The sequence below is a fragment of the Phoenix dactylifera genome, chromosome 2, assembly GCF_051530095.1.
Source record: "Phoenix dactylifera cultivar Ajwa chromosome 2, Ajwa_hap1_PhDact_Kaust_v1.1, whole genome shotgun sequence".
NCBI lineage: Eukaryota > Viridiplantae > Streptophyta > Magnoliopsida > Arecales > Arecaceae > Phoenix > Phoenix dactylifera.
Genome location: NC_143191.1, coordinates 8432374 through 8451726, shown reverse-complemented (window position 1 = coordinate 8451726; position 19353 = coordinate 8432374). Strand labels below are relative to the sequence as shown.

General features: G+C 38.3%; 1 protein-coding gene across 7 annotated transcripts; it reads left to right on the top strand.

The window, feature by feature from the left end:
* The first annotated feature begins 218 nt into the window (after nucleotides 1-218).
* LOC103698532 (uncharacterized) lies at nucleotides 219-17835 on the top strand. Of its 7 annotated transcripts, none has more exons than XM_088715212.2 (4): nucleotides 219-616; nucleotides 12388-15900; nucleotides 16002-16146; nucleotides 17442-17835. In XM_088715212.2, the coding sequence occupies exon 2, from the start codon at nucleotides 13143-13145 to the stop codon at nucleotides 14529-14531; it is 1389 nt and encodes a 462-aa protein (XP_088571338.1). In that variant the 5' UTR covers nucleotides 219-616; nucleotides 12388-13142; the 3' UTR covers nucleotides 14532-15900; nucleotides 16002-16146; nucleotides 17442-17835. The 7 variants fall into 7 exon arrangements, with proteins under 7 accessions (XP_088571338.1, XP_088571337.1, XP_088571339.1 ...); XM_088715211.2 differs by having other exon boundaries at nucleotides 16016-16146; nucleotides 17442-17834; XM_039132392.3 differs by having other exon boundaries at nucleotides 220-616; nucleotides 12388-14342; nucleotides 15689-16146; nucleotides 17442-17834.
* Nucleotides 17836-19353: the final 1518 nt, after the last annotated feature.

Here is a 19353-nt window from a genome sequence, read left to right as displayed (position 1 = left end):
ATCAGAGAATGTCCGTACAGTGCGTGTCCCGCCGTCGCTCTTAACTTTGTTCGTTTAATCCCCACCCTCAACCCGACAGCTACAGCCCCTCACTCGCTCTGAGCCGTCCGATTGTCGAGATCTCGATTTAATTCGACCGTTGGAGGCGTCTCTCCGATTGTCGAGCTCTCGATTTAATTCGACCGTTGGAGGCGTCTCTCCTATTGTCGAGCTCTCGATTTAATTCGACCGTTGGAGGCGTATCCTCGCCCCACAGGGATATCCTCTCCGCATACCCTTCTCATCCAACAAACTATAAAAGAACGACAGAGAGAAAGAAACCAGACAACATCCATCACGAAAGAAAGAAACCAGAGAGACGAGAAAGAAGGGAAGGAAGAGGCCGGAAAGCAAGCGTTTTTGTCAGTTTCCCTCCTACTTTTCTTTTGGTCACCCCTGTGAAGCCTTTGGATTTCTTCTACGTTGGCAAATCTGAGTAGAGATGGGGAGTCACGAACAGCCTGCCTCCAGCATTTCTTTTCTTCCGTGTTGTTGAGCTTTGGGAAGAGCCAGGAAGGAGGAGGAGGAGAAGCCATGGCATTGAGGCGTGATGCTGTAGTTCCTCAGCAGTAGCGAGGTGAGATAGAATCAGAGGCCCACCTCCTTCAAATCTCATTCTTTTTTATCTCTTAGTTTGGTTTCTTGAATAGTTTGGTGAGAGAAAGGCCGTTTCTTGCTATCTTTTTCTCATACGAATTTTTAATTGTTTCGCTCCTTCTTTGGACCATATCTCTCTTGATGTTCTTTATAGGGTTTTCGTTTGTTTCTCTGTGTGTTAGCCGTTGGGAAAATCTTTTCTCTTGTTGTTTTGTTTCTTCTTTTCCTGTTTAAGTTCGGTTTCCTCATGTTAAATTTGTTATTTGAGTTCATTCTATGTTCTTTTAAATCAATTGTAGTTGGAGGTTTTCAGATGCTATAATGCTCTGTTTTGTGTTGGGTTTTCCAGTGCCCTAGGGCGCAGCGGAAGATATGGGATTATAAAATTTTCTTATAAAACCCATTATATGAAACCCTAATAAGCCAAGATCGCCTTAATAGTATAACCAAATAATGTAGAAAATATAATCTTGGTATAGAAGAATACCTATCACGCTATATCCAATATGTCTGAAGATGTCCTAAGGTGCCCAAATGTTCACCCTCCGATGTTGATCCACACAGGAATGGGTTCAAGACTCTAGCTCCACCAAAACTTGATTCTAATTGTTCAATCCTTCCAAAGGATTTAATTGGCTGATTTTTCTTCACTTCCTTCTTCCTTTCTACCTCTAAAACATTCACTAGCCTTTTTGTCCTAAAGAAGACCCTCTTGTCTTGGGTTAGGACAAAAGAGAGAGGCTTGTAAGAAAGAAGGGATAAGGGAGAGAGAAGGAGAGGCTTTTTCTTGGATGATCTTTAGAACCCCAAGGCACCTCCTTATTTATAAGAGATGGAGGGATGCATCATAAAGGGATGCATCCCATCCACACACCTCATCATGATGAGGCATGTGCCAAGAGAGGCATCCCATCATGATGGGGTGCTAAGGAGAAGGGTGTATCAACTTCTTTCTCATGTCTCCCTCTTAAATCCTGATGATCCAAGGGCCCAAATGCAGTGAACCAAAGCCAATGGTCCAGATCTAGGCACCATCTAATGGTCCAGATCAAGGCATCATCATCCAGGGTGCCATCCAATGGTCCAGAAGCAAGATGCCATCACCGATGGTCCAGATTCAGGCGCTGAGGAACGGTCCAGATCTTTCATCCAGAGAGCCATCCAGTGGTCCAGATTCAGGCGCTGACCAATGGTCCAGATCCTTCATCCAGAGAGCCATCCAATGGTCCAGATGAAGGCGCCAACCAGTGGACCAGATCCTTCATCCAGGAAGCGATCCAATGGTCCAGAAGTGAAGGCCCTATCAAACCCAATCCAATTGGGTTTAACCAACTTAAAGAAAACATTAAACCTAATCAAATCAGGTCTAATTAAAGCCAAATGGGTTTCAACTCTTGGCTAACCCATATTAGGTCATGATCTAATCATATTAGATCAACCTAATCTAAGAATCATATTCGAATTTAATTTGAATCAGGAGCTAGGGTTTGCAACACGTGCTAGCATGTTCATCTTGCAAACATGATCTAATCCAATTAGACCCTTGATCAATTCCCTTGTGTGTGACCCATTGGGTTCCTTATCTTAGCCAGCAGTAGGTGCAGGTGCAAGTTGACCTAACCTGATTAGAATACCTCTAATCCAATTTTGGTTCAATTTAGTGCTAAACCTGACTTAGCAATCAGAACCTTTCTGATGCTTTGATCTAATCAAACTCTTTGATCCGATCAACCCACAAGACATGATTGACGTCTAGCAACGTATCATGTCTACCCGGAAGATGAGGAATGTATTGGACAAATCCAAATATACCCTTCAGTGGCAAGTTACTGTGCAATTCAATCCCTCAGTCATACTACATCCTGAATAAGTGCTCGAGTATGGATCAATATCAAACTCAATCACTTATTCATGTCTCTCTCAATCTTTTATATGATAATTCAAACAATGAAACATTAGAAACTCTTTCTAATATTCATTTTGCTTTGATCAAAGGCTTCTTGAATCATCATAAGATTAGAGTAAGTAGGATGTTACCTTCTCTTACTAGAAGTGACTGATTCCTTGTTGACCTACTCACAACCTTCGTACAAAATCCACCATATCCAGAATACCCCATACACAACGCAATGTCGTGAATGAGGGTAAACCAAAACATAGCTTCAAGTGCACAAGGTACCATGGTGATCTCAGGTCTAAGGATCACTTGCACAACTCCCACTATGAGAACCATCTTTTGATAATTAAGTAAGAATCCATAAGATGTTCTCATGGCTGGTCATTTCAGTGAACTCATTCCTCTAATGAGCACCCACATCTTTGTATTAGTGTCTCACACAAGTGATTGTGAGATCAATCACCCTCTACATTGAGCATACATAAGATGTGCCAGTCTTTCCGGTAATATTGATCCCCGACTCAATATACCAATTTGACTGGGAATATTCTAAATTAGGATTTTAGGATTTTAGGTCTCACTGGTATGATCTCATCATAACCTTAAAACCAATGTCCTAATTTATGGGGTTCATCATCCAATAATAAAATAGATAAGCAGCAAATGATGAAACACAATGCCTTTATTGATATATATCGAGTGTCAAAGTACATGATTTGGAGGATTACAAAGAGAAACCCATCAAATGATTGGCTTATAGGGCATCTACTCTTTCAATCTCCCACTTGCACTAAAGCCAATCGCCCTTATATTTTAACCCCATACAATCGAGGTGACGTTTGAATTGCTGCTGTGGTAGAGCTTTAGTAAATGGGTCTGCTATATTGTTCTTTGTGTCTACTCGTTCAATCTTGACGTCTTGTCTTTCGATTATCTCTCGAACAAGGTGGAAACGTCTCAAAATGTGCTTGGATCTATGATGAGACCTTGGTTCCTTAGCCTGTACAACTGCTCCAGTGTTATCGCAATAAACTGGGACTGGTCCGGCAATCTCAGGAACTACACCCAGCTCTGTGATGAACTTCTTCATCCAGACTGCTTCCTTAGCAGCTTCACTAACAGCTATGTATTCTGCCTCAATAGTTGAGTCAGCTACAGTTTGCTGTTTGGAACTTTTCCAACTCACAGCTCCACCATTCAAAGTGAAGATATATCCAGAGATTGACTTACTATCATCTGGATCAGATTGAAAGCTAGAATCTGAATAGCCTTCTAGTTTCAATTCTGATCCTCCATAAATCAGAAAAACATCTCTAGTCCTTCTCAAGTATTTGAGAATGCTTTTCACAATTTTCCAATGATCCTCCCCGGGATCTGCCTGAAATCTACTTACCATGCCCAAGGCATAAGCTACATCAGGCCTGGTACATAACATAGCATACATGATCGACCCTACTGCCGAAGCATAGGGAATAGAACTCATTCTATTCCTCTCTTCAGATGTCTTAGGAGACATCTTCCTAGAGAGTTGTATGCCATGTCCTATGGGTAAGAAACCTTTCTTACTTCCATCCATGTTGAACCTCTTCAGCACATTATCAATGTACCTAGACTGGGACAAACCTAGCATCCTTTTAGATCTATCTCTATAGATCCTTATACCAAGTATATAGGATGCTTCACCCAAGTCTTTCATGGAAAATTTCTTTGATAGCCAAGTCTTGACCGATTGCATCATTGGAACATCATTTCCAATGACCAATATATCGTCCACATATAATATCAAGAAGACAATAGCACTCCCACTAGTCTTCTTGTACACACAAGGTTCATCTATATTTTTAATGAAGCCAAACTCTTTGACTATCATGTCAAAATGGATGTTCCAACTTCTAGATGCCTGCTTTAATCCATAAATGGATTTCTTAAGCCTACATACTTGATTTGCTCTCCCTCTTGAGACAAATCCCTCTGGCTGTGTCATATAGACCTCTTCCTCAAGGTGACCATTAAGGAAGGCGGTTTTGACATCCATCTGCCAGATCTCATAATCATAGTATGCAGCTATAGCAAGCATAATCCGAATAGATTTGAGCATAGCTACTGGCGAAAAAGTTTCATCATAATCAATGCCTTGTTTTTGCCTGAAACCTTTTGCCACTAGCCTGGCCTTGTAGGTTTCTACTTGGCCATCAGCTCCTATCTTCTTCTTGTATACCCATTTGCACCCTATTGGAATCACTCCCTCAGGTGCATCAACCAAAGTCCACACTTGGTTTGTATACATAGAATCTATCTCGGATTTCATGGCGTCCAACCATTTGTCAGAGTCCCTACTCTTGACAGCTTCCGAATAGGTCAGAGGGTCATCGTTATCAATGATGTGGGCTTCATCATTCTCAATGATAAATCCATACCTCTCAGGTGCATTTCGCACTCTTTCTAACCTTCGGAGAGGAGTAGTGTGTAGTGGCTGTACCTCTTCCATGGGTACATCTGGTTGAGGATTATTATGTGTCTCACCTTGTAGGTCTTGAACTTCATCAAGTTCAATTCTTCTATCCTTGCCCTTTTCTAAGAAAAACTCTTTTTCCAAGAAAGTGGCATGCCTAGCAACAAATACCTTTTGTTCGGTAGGATCATAGAAGATATATCCTAAACTGTCTTTAGGATAACCTACAAATGTACACTTGTCTGATCTAGCACTTAGCTTATGTCCAAAATTTCTTTTGACACAAGCATGACAACCCCATATCTTAAGATACTTAAGATTAGGTTTCTTTCCTTTCCATATCTCATATGGAGTGCAAGATACAGACTTAGATGGTACTCTATTTAATACTAATGTAGCAGTTTCTAGGGCATGTCCCCAGAAGGAAATTGGAAGATTTGTGAAGCACATCATTGACCGTACCATATCTAATAAGGTACGATTCCTCCTTTCAGCTACACCATTTAATTGTGGCGTATATGGAGGTGTCCATTCAGAGAGTATACCCTTTAATTTAAGATAATCTAAAAATTCACTAGAAAGGTATTCTCCTCCTCGATCAGATCGAAGGATTTTAATACACTTTTCAGTTTGTTTTTCGACCATACTTTGATACTCTTTAAATTTATCAAAGGCTTCGGATTTATGTTTCATTAGATATACAAAACCGAACCTTGATAAGTCATCAGTAAATATGATGAAGTAAGAGTATCCACCTCTAGCTGGAGTTGATATAGGACCGCACACATCAGTGTGTACGAGTTCTAACAACTCACTTGCCCTTTCTCCATGTCCCGAGAATGGAGACTTGGTCATTTTACCCATAAGACAAGATTCACAAGTTCCTAATGATTCAAAATCATAAGGATCAAAGAATTTATCTTTATACAACTTGTGTAACCTTGTCTCACTAATATGACCTAATCGGTAATGCCAGAGGAGGGTATTATTAATATTCTCTCTTTTTCTTTTATTATCTTTGCCAATATGAAACATAACATTATTAAGACATAATACTAAAAGACCATTTTCCATAGTGCCATGACAATAATACTCATTAGATAAAGAAATAGAGCAACCATTGCTCTTTCCATTTATTTCGAATCCTTTCTTAAGCAACAAAGGAATTGAAATTACATTTCTAATGATTTTTGGCATAAAATAACAGTCTTCTAGCTTCAAGAACTTCCCGGAGGGTAGCTCTAGTATGTAGGTGCCAACAGCTTCAGCCAGGATGGATTCTCCTCCAGCGCCATATAGCTCGAAGTCACCTTTCTTCAGACTTCTAATTTTCTGCAGTCCATGCAAAGATTTGCATATGTGAGAACCACAACCGGTATCCAATACCCATGAATTAGAATCGGAAGAACTTAATGTCATATTGGCATGTAATAAAAACATACCTTTTGATGCAACACTTGCATCAGGCTTCACACTTGCAAGAAAGCTCTTGCAGTTCCTTTTCCAATGCCCTGTCTTGCCGCAGTGGAAACAGGTACCGGATCCAGAGATTTTCTTTTCCTTCTTCTTTTTGATGCGACTCTTAGGGTTTAATTTTTTCTTTGAACCCTTGTTGCCCGACTTCTTCTTTGAGCTCTCACCAACAAGAAGGATCGGACCCTTGTCCTTCTTGATGTGAGACTCTGCTGTTTTCAGCATATTTAGAAGCTCAGGCAGGGAGGAATTCAGTTTGTTCATGTGATAATTCACGACAAACTGCGAGAATGAGTCGGGTAGTGATTGCAGGATCAAATCCTGACTGAGCTCACTGTCCATAGCAAAACCAAGTTGACTTAATCGAGTGATTAAGTCTATAACCTTTAAACAGTGGTCTTGCACAGACGATCCCTCGATCATTCTAGCACGGAACAACTGTTTAGATATCTCATATCTAGCAGTTCTGCTCTGCTCACCATATAACTCCTTTAAGTTAAGGAGTATGGAGTGAGTATCCATGCTATCATGCTGCCTCTGCAATTCATTATTCATAGAAGCAAGCATGATACATTTGACAGTCAAACTGTCATTTTTCCACATACGATATGTGGCCAATTCCTCCTCAGTTGCATCTTCCCCTGCTGACCCTAGGTCAGGGGTTTCAAGAATGTAGGAAAGTTTTTCTTGTGTGAGAACAATCTTTAAATTCCTCAACCAATCCACATAGTTGGAACCAGTCAATTTGTTTGTATCTAAGATACCTCTAAGTGAGAGTGAAGATGCCATTTTTGCAGAATTAATCTATAATTATAAAGAACACTAATATAAGCAGACCAATCATGATGACATGTATTCAATCAGACAAGGACTTTTATCTAATTGTTACTCCCACTATTTTTATCGAATATCATAACCCTCAAGTATGATGAACGAGAAAATACTAATTTTCTTAGTGGGGTTGAGATCCAAATTCCTTATAAAAGACCTTGTGGGAATCACAACAAGCCCTTATAAGTTCAAAGGTAGGAAACTCTTTCCAATTGCATCCCATGCAATTCCCAACTTTATTCTGTCCTCTAGCACACATATAGTCTTGTGGGAATCACAACAAACTATTGTGTCTAGTTAAGTCAAACCCTTCATTTTTATACAGTCATATTTGAATAATGCTGCCCTTGTGGGAATCACAACAAGGCAACATATTAAAATATGCCATATGCATCATATGCACCAAGATATTACAATATCAATCCCTAATACTAGCCTTGTGGGAATCACAACAAGCTAGCGTAGATATTGACATAATAATATCTAAGCATGAAGGAAGGACCTTTATAGTGTTATATCAGCAATTAGCTTTTCCATGGAGGTCAATCAAATAGTTGGCCAGGTAAGCAGATGGGAGGCTCTCCTTACTTAGTAAGGTCCTAATTAAATAACCACCTGTAGCCTCTTTCCTAGACACCAACTTAGTCAATTGATTCAGAATGGCTCAGCTTAAAGCAATTAACACTACGACTTAATTATGAATTTAGTGAGGGCTTTCAAATAGTAGTATCTTACTAACATTAAGCTCAACCATAAAGGACAATCAAATAATTGGCCAGAAAAGCAGGTGGGAGGCACCCCTCACTCAGAGAGTGAGGTCCTAATTAAGTAACCACCTGTGGCTTCCTTCCTAGACACCAACTGAGTCGATTGTTCCAGAATGGGTCAGCCCAAAGTTTTCATACTACTATATTGGTCTCATTGCACATTCTATAATTTAGTACTAGCAATTATACTATGCTACAACATGAATATAACACTATCTCATAGCATAAACTAATCATGCATACAAACAACCTAGCTATCTCATAGCATCAAGATAATAGCATGTATTATCATTTGGTTAAACAGATTAAGGGTGGCTCTGATACCACTGTTGGGTTTTCCAGTGCCCTAGGGCGCAGCGGAAGATATGGGATTATAAAATTTTCTTATAAAACCCATTATATGAAACCCTAATAAGCCAAGATCGCCTTAATAGTATAACCAAATAATGTAGAAAATATAATCTTGGTATAGAAGAATACCTATCACGCTATATCCAATATGTCTGAAGATGTCCTAAGGTGCCCAAATGTTCACCCTCCGATGTTGATCCACACAGGAATGGGTTCAAGACTCTAGCTCCACCAAAACTTGATTCTAATTGTTCAATCCTTCCAAAGGATTTAATTGGCTGATTTTTCTTCACTTCCTTCTTCCTTTCTACCTCTAAAACATTCACTAGCCTTTTTGTCCTAAAGAAGACCCTCTTGTCTTGGGTTAGGACAAAAGAGAGAGGCTTGTAAGAAAGAAGGGATAAGGGAGAGAGAAGGAGAGGCTTTTTCTTGGATGATCTTTAGAACCCCAAGGCACCTCCTTATTTATAAGAGATGGAGGGATGCATCATAAAGGGATGCATCCCATCCACACACCTCATCATGATGAGGCATGTGCCAAGAGAGGCATCCCATCATGATGGGGTGCTAAGGAGAAGGGTGTATCAACTTCTTTCTCATGTCTCCCTCTTAAATCCTGATGATCCAAGGGCCCAAATGCAGTGAACCAAAGCCAATGGTCCAGATCTAGGCACCATCTAATGGTCCAGATCAAGGCATCATCATCCAGGGTGCCATCCAATGGTCCAGAAGCAAGATGCCATCACCGATGGTCCAGATTCAGGCGCTGAGGAACGGTCCAGATCTTTCATCCAGAGAGCCATCCAGTGGTCCAGATTCAGGCGCTGACCAATGGTCCAGATCCTTCATCCAGGAATCCATCCAATGGTCCAGATGAAGGCGCCAACCAGTGGACCAGATCCTTCATCCAGGAAGCGATCCAATGGTCCAGAAGTGAAGGCCCTATCAAACCCAATCCAATTGGGTTTAACCAACTTAAAGAAAACATTAAACCTAATCAAATCAGGTCTAATTAAAGCCAAATGGGTTTCAACTCTTGGCTAACCCATATTAGGTCATGATCTAATCATATTAGATCAACCTAATCTAAGAATCATATTCGAATTTAATTTGAATCAGGAGCTAGGGTTTGCAACACGTGCTAGCATGTTCATCTTGCAAACATGATCTAATCCAATTAGACCCTTGATCAATTCCCTTGTGTGTGACCCATTGGGTTCCTTATCTTAGCCAGCAGTAGGTGCAGGTGCAAGTTGACCTAACCTGATTAGAATACCTCTAATCCAATTTTGGTTCAATTTAGTGCTAAACCTGACTTAGCAATCAGAACCTTTCTGATGCTTTGATCTAATCAAACTCTTTGATCCGATCAACCCACAAGACATGATTGACGTCTAGCAACGTATCATGTCTACCCGGAAGATGAGGAATGTATTGGACAAATCCAAATATACCCTTCAGTGGCAAGTTACTGTGCAATTCAATCCCTCAGTCATACTACATCCTGAATAAGTGCTCGAGTATGGATCAATATCAAACTCAATCACTTATTCATGTCTCTCTCAATCTTTTATATGATAATTCAAACAATGAAACATTAGAAACTCTTTCTAATATTCATTTTGCTTTGATCAAAGGCTTCTTGAATCATCATAAGATTAGAGTAAGTAGGATGTTACCTTCTCTTACTAGAAGTGACTGATTTCTTGTTGACCTACTCACAACCTTCGTACAAAATCCACCATATCCAGAATACCCCATACACAACGCAATGTCGTGAATGAGGGTAAACCAAAACATAGCTTCAAGTGCACAAGGTACCATGGTGATCTCAGGTCTAAGGATCACTTGCACAACTCCCACTATGAGAACCATCTTTTGATAATTAAGTAAGAATCCATAAGATGTTCTCATGGCTGGTCATTTCAGTGAACTCATTCCTCTAATGAGCACCCACATCTTTGTATTAGTGTCTCACACAAGTGATTGTGAGATCAATCACCCTCTACATTGAGCATACATAAGATGTGCCAGTCTTTCCGGTAATATTGATCCCCGACTCAATATACCAATTTGACTGGGAATATTCTAAATTAGGATTTTAGGATTTTAGGTCTCACTGGTATGATCTCATCATAACCTTAAAACCAATGTCCTAATTTATGGGGTTCATCATCCAATAATAAAATAGATAAGCAGCAAATGATGAAACACAATGCCTTTATTGATATATATCGAGTGTCAAAGTACATGATTTGGAGGATTACAAAGAGAAACCCATCAAATGATTGGCTTATAGGGCATCTACTCTTTCATTTTGATGGTATGTTTTTCCCTACATTGTTATGTGGATTCAATGCTCTATTTTTCCTCTTCATGTTTTAGTTTGTTTCTGCTGAAGAGTTGGGGATTTTGACAATTTTTATCACTTTGATCTTCCTTTGTCAAGGCTGTTGCTCTTTTACATGCCATAATGAATCGCGATGATCTATATAAATGATAGAGATCATCGTTTATACCTCATTAGCAGCAGTGGTAATGGCTGTTTGTGCTTCATCTTGAAGCCGAGCATCAGAACTTTTTGAGAGACAGCAATGTATTAGACATTTTAGAATAGCTAAAGCGATCGTTTTGAAATAATTTAGAAAACCTAAAGCTGAAGTCAACCTAGTCACAAAGCAATAGATCTCAGGCTGTGGTTTTCAAGAAGCAATGCAAAAAGATTGGAAGGCTAGAATGAGTATATTCATACAAGCTCAAAATTATGATATTTGGAGTATAATAATAAATGAACCACACATTTTCACACACATTGTAGATAATATTGAAATTCCCAAGTTTGAAAAAGATTGGGATGATAATGATGGGAAAAGAGCCCAACTAAATGCTAAGGCAATAAATGTACTTTATTGTGCCTTAAATGCAAAGAATTCAATAGGATTTCCACCTGTATTTCTGCTAAGGAAATATGAGATAGACTTGAGGTTACTTGAAGAATCTATTCATCTTTGTGTGCCAAAAACAGTACCCATGTGTATCTAGAAAAGTCATCTACTATTACGAACCTGTACTTCTTTCCTCATAGACTAGTAGTTCTAGTAGGACCAAAAAGATCCATATGAAGTAATTCTAGTGGTCTAGAGGTTGACACGATGTCTTTAGATTTAAAAGAATTTCTTGTTTGTTTATCTAATTGACATGCTTTATATATTCTATCTTTTTCAAATTTTAACTTAGGAATTCTTTTAACTAGTTCCTTCTTTATTAACTTAGATATTAGATCCATACTAGTATGACCTAATCTACGATGCCATATCCAACTAGCTTCATTAACTCTAATATCCGTGGCAACTAGGCAATGACTACTCATAGTAAGATCATCTAGATTTATCATGTAGATATTGCCACGTCTATGTCCTATAAAGATAATGTCATTATCTATGGGGTTAGTTACAATGCATAGAGATGCTTCAAAGGTAACCCTAAATCCTTTGTTACATAATTGAATAATACTAATAAGATTGTGCTTTAAACCATTAACATATAATACATTATCTATAAAGGTAGAAAGGGTGATTTGAATTTTACCAATACCAACAATGCGACCTTGGCCATTATCACCAGAAGTCACCACTCTTCCTTCCTTTGCTTCAAGGGTGAAGAATTGATCTTTGTCACCCATCATGTGTCTTGAGCAGCCACTATCAAGATACCAACTTCTTTTGTTATGTTAGGCCGCAAGACACTCCTAGAAGCAACAATCAAGCAGATTTAGGTACCCAAACCTTCTTGGGTCTTTCATGGTTAGTATAAGTGGTTCTTTTTGGAACCCAAATTTTTTTTACTTTATTCTGTTTTTCTGAAATTACATATGTTTATTTTGTGACATACTTTACCATAGCAGAAGCAAGTTACATTTTCAGTTTTAGTTTTTTTTACTTTAACAAAGAAGTTCTTAAGTACTTTCTGTTTGTTCTTAGGTTTGTAACCTAATTCTGCTCTATTAAAGGCTCATTGAAGTGATCCTCAACTACCAGCGCATTGAAGAGAGGATCCAGTAAAAGAGAAGCCAAGCCTTGCATCAGCAAACTCTGTTTGAGAGCTTCTTTCTTTATATTTTATTTACATTGTTATATCTGCTTATTTTGAAGCTTGTAATCTTTAAACTCTACTCTCTGATATTTGTTACTTGATTCAATCAAGGGGTTAAGGTTTGTTGGTGAGCCCGTAAAACCAATAGTGTAGATTTTGGTTAGTGAGCCCGTAAAACCAACTGGGTTGTTTGTGAGCCCGAAAAAATAAATAGAGTGGTATTAGTCGGTGAGCCAGGGAAAATCGATCAGGTTCGTTGTGATCCTATGAAAACAACAAGTTAGGTTGTGAGCTTGTAAAACAACCGGGCTATAATCTTAGGATTATAGTGAATTCCCAAGGAAAGCTTGGGGAGTGGATGTAGAAACAAGGTTGGTTTACTTAAAACCACTATAAAAACCTTGTGTTTGTATTGTGGTTTATCTTGCTTTACTTCTTTACTGTTTTCTTATATATTACTTAATTACATTTGTTTAAAATCAAGAAAGCTTTTATAATCCTCAATAGATAAAATTAAAGAATCTAATTTTAATTAGAACCCAATTCACCCTTCCTCTTGGGTTGTCTTCTGGGCAACAAGTGGTATCAGAGCAGGTGCTCTAATATTGATTGTTGATCCAATTTAATTAAAACAAAAGATTAAATGGCAACTCAATTTGGGTCTACCCTAAGTAAAGGGCAGTTTACCCATAGGCCACCTTTGTTCAATGGAACAAACTACACCTATTGGAAGGCTAAAATGAGGATATTCATACAAGCCCAAGATTATGATGTTTGGAGCATAATAATAAATGGACCATACATTCCCACACACATTGTAGATAATATTGCAATTCCCAAGCTTGAAAAAGATTGGGATAATAATGATAAGAAAAGGGTCCAACTAAATGCTAAGGCAATGAATGTACTTTATTGTGCTTTAGATACAAATGAATTCAATAGGATTTCCACCTATATTTCGGCTAAGGAAATATGGGATAGACTTAAGGTTACCCATGAGGATACCAATCAGGTGAAGGAATTTAAAATCAACATGCTTGTACATAAATATGAACTGTTTAAAATGGAACCATCTGAAACCATCACATGCATGTTCACAAGATTCACTGATATCATTAATGGCTTAAAAAGTCTTGGAAAAACTTATTCTAATAGTGATCTTGTCAGGAAAGTCCTTCGTTCTCTACCTTGCACATGGGAAGCTAAAGTGACAGCTATCCAAGAAGCTAAAGATCTCAACACACTTCCACTAGAAAAGCTTCTTAGATCGCTGATGACCCATGAGCTAACTATGAAGCAGCACACCGAGAAAGAGAGCCAAAGGAGAAAGGTAATAGCTTTCAAATTCACTGCTCACAAGAAAAATGACAGTAGCAGCAGTGAGGATGAAGAAGAAGGAGATGAGGAAGAAGCTCTTGTTAGGAAGTTCAAAAGGTTCCTAAGAAAGAAGAAACCTTCCTACAAGAAGAGATTCACTTCAAATGCCTTTGATAAGGAAAAAGGTAAGAAAAAAGAGAAAGAGGCAGTCGCTTGTTACGAATGCAAGAAACCCGGTCACTTTAGAGCCGACTGCCCACTAATGAGAAAATATGGAAAGAAGAAGAAGAGATTCACTTCAAATGCCTTTGATAAGGAAAAAGGTAAGAAAAAAGAGAAAGAGGCAGTCGCTTGTTACGAATGCAAGAAACCCGGTCACTTTAGAGCCGACTGCCCACTAATGAGAAAATATGGAAAGAAGAAGAAGAAGCTCTTCCTCACTACTTGGAGTGAAACTGAAGATTCATCTTCAGAAGAAGAACCGCAAGAAAAGACAAATCTTTGCCTAATGGCTGATGGCAATGAGGTAAGCACTGAAACTCATCTTGGCTTTACTTTTGAAGAGCTTTATGATGCATTTAATGAATTAATGGATGAATGCAAAACTCTTACCTTAAAGAACAAAAAAGTAAAGTCATCCAATCAAACTTTCATGCATAAGACTGATAAATTAATTAAGAATAAAGAAAACTTAATTAGCGAAAATTCTGATTGAAAGCATCCAAGCAATGTATTAGACGTTTTAGAATAGCTAAAGCGATCGTTTTGAAATAATTTAAAAAACCTAAAGCTGAAGTCAACCTAGTCACAGAGCAACAGATCTGAGGCTGTGGTTTCCAAGAAGCAATGCAAAAAGATTTAAATCAATAAGAAAGAAGCTCACAAAGGTTTTGTAACTTTGAGTCATCGTAGCTGAAACATCCTTACCCCTCAGCACCCCAGACTGTAACAACATTACCAATGTCTCCAAGTGCTTTTCGTTTCTTTCCATTTGCTCCAGCTGCTGCTTTTTACTTCCCAACAGCAGCACCTAATGCTCAGGACAAAATCAGAAGAATTAACACAAAAAGAATAAAACAAGGGCCAATACATGGCGATTCATTATGGCATGTAGAAGAGCAACAACCTTCACAATGGAAGATCAAGCTAATAAAAGTTGCCAAAATTCCCATCTCTTTAGTAGAAACAAACTAAAAATTGAAGAGAGAAAACAGAGCATTGAATCCACATAACAATGTAGGAGAAAATACACGCATTACAACGTTTGAAAACCTACACGGAAGAAAAGAATGACTGGGGAGGGCAGGCTGTTCGCGACTCCCCTTCGCTGCTCAGATTCAGAATAGAGCATTTCTGAAAACCTCCAGTACAGTTGATCTAAAAGAACATGGAAAGAACTCAAATAACAAATTTAACATGAGGAAACCAAAATTAGACAGGAAAAGAAGAAACAAAAGAATGCAAAAAAAAAAGAAAAAAAAGGTAAAGGAGAAAACGAAGAAAAGATCTTCACAATGGCTAACATACAGATAAACAAACGAAAAACCTATAAAGAACATCAAGATAGATATGGTTCAAAGTAGGATGAAGACAATTAAAGATTCATATGAGAAAAAGATAGCAAGAAAATGTTTCTCTCTCATGAAACCATTCAAAAAACCAAACTAAGAGATAAAAAAGAATGAGATTTGAAAGAAGTGGGCTTCTGATTCTATCCCACCTCGCTGCTGCTGAGGAACTACAGCATCACCCTCCATGTCAAGGCTTCTTCTCCTCCTGGGTTGTTATAGTGTCTCTGTTGCAGTTTCTCCTTTTAATTTACCTATCATAGCTGACAAGCGTTTGCTCTTTCTGACTATGTGGGCTCCCAAGTTAAGATCAACGCAAAGATAAGAGAAATTCTGGCTGATTTGCTGATTGGCTGATTGAAGAACTCCATAAGTTCAAGCTGAGAACTGAGGCTCTCTACCTTACATTTTACATAAATACCTTTCCATGGAAACAGTCCTGAGGATAAAGTTGCAGCTTGTGGGTAAGAGTGTCATGCTCATTGAGTGCGAGGAGAAGACCATGGAGGCTCAGAGGTAGTAATTATAATATTCTTTAGCCAAAGACTGTTTCTTTAATGTGTTTGTTTTCTTGTATTGATTACTGAGTTGTTGAAATTGGCTGAGAGCTGGTCAAGGACTTCATATGCAGGCATATCGCAGAGAGCAGATATTGACTATGGAGAAAAGAATTCTGGACAAGCTTGAATGTAATCTAACTGTGCCCGCGCACCCTATGCGTTCCAAGTGCATTTTCTGAAAGCAGCCATGTGTGATAAAGAGGTGAGAACAGTTGATAGTTTTACTTATTTAGTCTTAAAGTAGCCAATCTCAGTTCAATAAATAGTCTGACTAATAAAATAGTTGGTGATGGAAACAATGGAAACTAAATTTATAATTTTGAATATATTTTCATCTGTAAAAGCTTAATTCATAAAATGATAATATGCTAAACATGTTTGAAGCAAATGAATTACAGGAATAATAGGGGAAAAAAAAGGAGGGGGAGTAGGAAATTGATAGAGGTTAAGTCGATTTTTGTTCTAACAACAAAATAAATCAATTCTATTTAAACATTCAACAAGTGCTAGATAGGCCTAACCTTTGCACCGAACTATTTGCAGCGATAGGAAGCTTGATCGAGTGAGAGCTTCTTGCCCTCGATCCTTGCCTAGGCTCTTCTTTTCTTTTTGGAAAAATTATAGGGTCACCCCCTCAACTTTGGACTAGTCCCAAAGGCACGCTCTCGACTTTAAGACAATTTTAACAGATCCTTCAAGTTTCCAAATTGTTCCAGACTATCCATCCATGACTTTGATCCAAACTGATGGATCCTTGCCTAGTCTCTTTTTTTCTTCATGTTGAGGGCTTTGATCCAGCAGGCAATCTTATCCTCTAGGTCCATCTAGGGCATGCCATGAACCTCCCCAGTGTTCCGGAGGTGGAGCCCAAGCTAAGAAACGGATCTTGCATGAATAATAGAGCGAATATTGCATAGAAAAAGTGCACTGCTAGTCTACACATTTCAGAGTGATTGTGGAGACATTAGACTCAAGACTATGGTTGAATGAAGGCGGAAGAGAATGGTTTGTTGGTGCATACCATTAGATTGTTATTTGCTAAGATAATGCAAAGAAACAGTAGATTGGCCAACATATGCTAAGGATCTTAGAAACCACAAAGAATTAAAAGCTGGATATAATTGGCATCACAATGTGTTTAATACCCCAACCAAATGCTAAATTTGCTCCAACCAACCTATGTGAGATATGATTTCCAATCACAAGCAACAAAAGAAACTGGATGGGGCAGGGGGGTGCAGTTGTGGGGTGGGGGTTGAGGGCGGCTAGAAAAAAGGAGTTTGAATGATTAAACTTCATACTAATCTTGCTATCTTACAGATAATGAATTAATGAAGCAAACACATACAAGATATATCCACAAACTTAACTATAAACCATCTATAGTAATATTGCATCAACCAAGCACTATTTCCATGCCTTGACTGGTTCTTTCTTTTGAAGATATTGTTACATGTTGGTATATATTTGTCTAAAGAAGAAGATATTTGATCTCAGATTTGGAAGACTGCTAAAGCTTAAATCCATCGGTCTAGTAAGTGAAGCTTAAACCATGAGAGACTGCCACCTTTTTTCCCCTCATTCATAAAGCAACTGAAATAACAGAGACGGGGGTTAGCCAAAGTCTTCTGGAAAGCTTCTCGGAAGTCAGAAGATTGCTACATTTCCTCCTTTCCTTCGAAAAAAGTTGGATGATTGTTTTGATATACAATTTGGTAGGGAAATTAAATCAGAATTTTGTTGTAATAGATCGATAATTCTATAGATTTGAAAATGATTTTCTCTGTGCATTTAACTGTATTTGGCTGATATAAACATCATATTTTTCATATTATTATATGAAGATGAAGCTTTCACTATAGAACCACTAGCACTGACCATATGCAATGCATGTGAAAACTAGTAGGACGGAATGATGTTAATGATCCGAGATTGTTTTTATTCCACAATTGCTTCATATGATAAATATATTTTTAGTTATTACACTTCTCTTATCTCACTTAAAAGGCATATACTCATGAAAATAAGCTTCCAAAAGGTGAGTGGCTATGGAGCTTCAGTTTACTCTGAACTTTGCTTCAAAATATTAGAACTTCATGGTTGAGGGAATTCCCACTTCCCCTCTCATCTTTCATGACTCTTCTAAAAGGACCTTTTTCTTCTTATGGTGGGTGGTAGAGATGGGCATCGGGCCGGGCCAGGCCCAAGCCCACCGGGCCACAGACCAAACGGGCCGTGCCTGGCCCGGCCCGCTTAACCTACGGCCCTAGGCCCGTGGGGTGGCGGGCCATGCCGGGCCCGGCACAGGCCGTGCCAGGCACGAGACGGGCCCGGAACGACCCGTCTGTCCAAAAAAAATAGCCGTTATGTGTGGCCCATAACGGCTATTTTTTTGGCCCATAAGGGCTATTTGTGGCTTTTTACCCATTTTGCCTCTCCCAACAGCCATAAAACGGCTAATTTGAAGGGTATTTTGGGGAAAAAAATTTGGAGTCCTTAAATACCCCTTTCCTCCCTCATTCTCACCACACCAAACCAACTCTTCTCTCCTTCTCTACTATTACTATTTCTCTTTTCTAGCAATATTTAACAAGTGCTTTAGGCTTCTAGCAATTTAATTTTTAGTTTGCATTTAGCAAGTGTTCAAGTGCTACACAAGAGGAGGTTCTTGATGAGAAGTTAGAAGTATAAGAGAAAGAGAAGGTCAAAAATTGAGAGCACAAGATATTGTAATTTTATCTAAATTACAATATTGTTGAGGTCAAAAATTGGATCTTATCTAAATTTTGGGTATGGACTAGATATTGTAATTTTTAACCTGGGCTAACCTAATCTATAAATTATTTGGGTTTAATTTGGATCAACGAAAATGGGCAATCTCTAATCGAACTTGATCCGGCTCAGTCCAAAACCTTGAATTATATAAATTGTCTTCTCCATTTTGATAATCTTTCCCATTTCATTGAATAAAATCTCATTTAAAGTAATTCCTCATTTTTTATCTTAATAACTACATCTCCTCTCATCTATTGTTTGATTTTGTATATTGTTATTTATAATACCGTTAAGCATATCAATATAATATATTAAAAATCATAGTTTATAAACATAAGAATGATCCATTAGTTTGATGAAATGAAAGATTTTTGAAAAAATAACTTATGTTTAAATTAGCTCTTTTTTATTATTTTTTTATTTTATATTTAATTATCAACTATTCAATTTTGGTTAATCGCTAGATACTAAACTCTAACTACGAACTTGATCGAACTCTATCCCAACTCAAACTTGAATGTTTCATGTTGGGTCCTATCATACTTGACCTCGACTCAACCCAAATAATCCGCTCAGTCTAAAATTCTTTCCATAGATCTGCCCGATCAGATGATGGGTTAGGTTTGGATCTAAA

Excerpts from the sequence above, each read along its gene's own strand:
- LOC103698532 (XM_088715213.2), top strand. The coding sequence starts at position 13,143 with ATGGCAACTCAATTTGGGTCTACCCTAAGTAAAGGGCAGTTTACCCAT.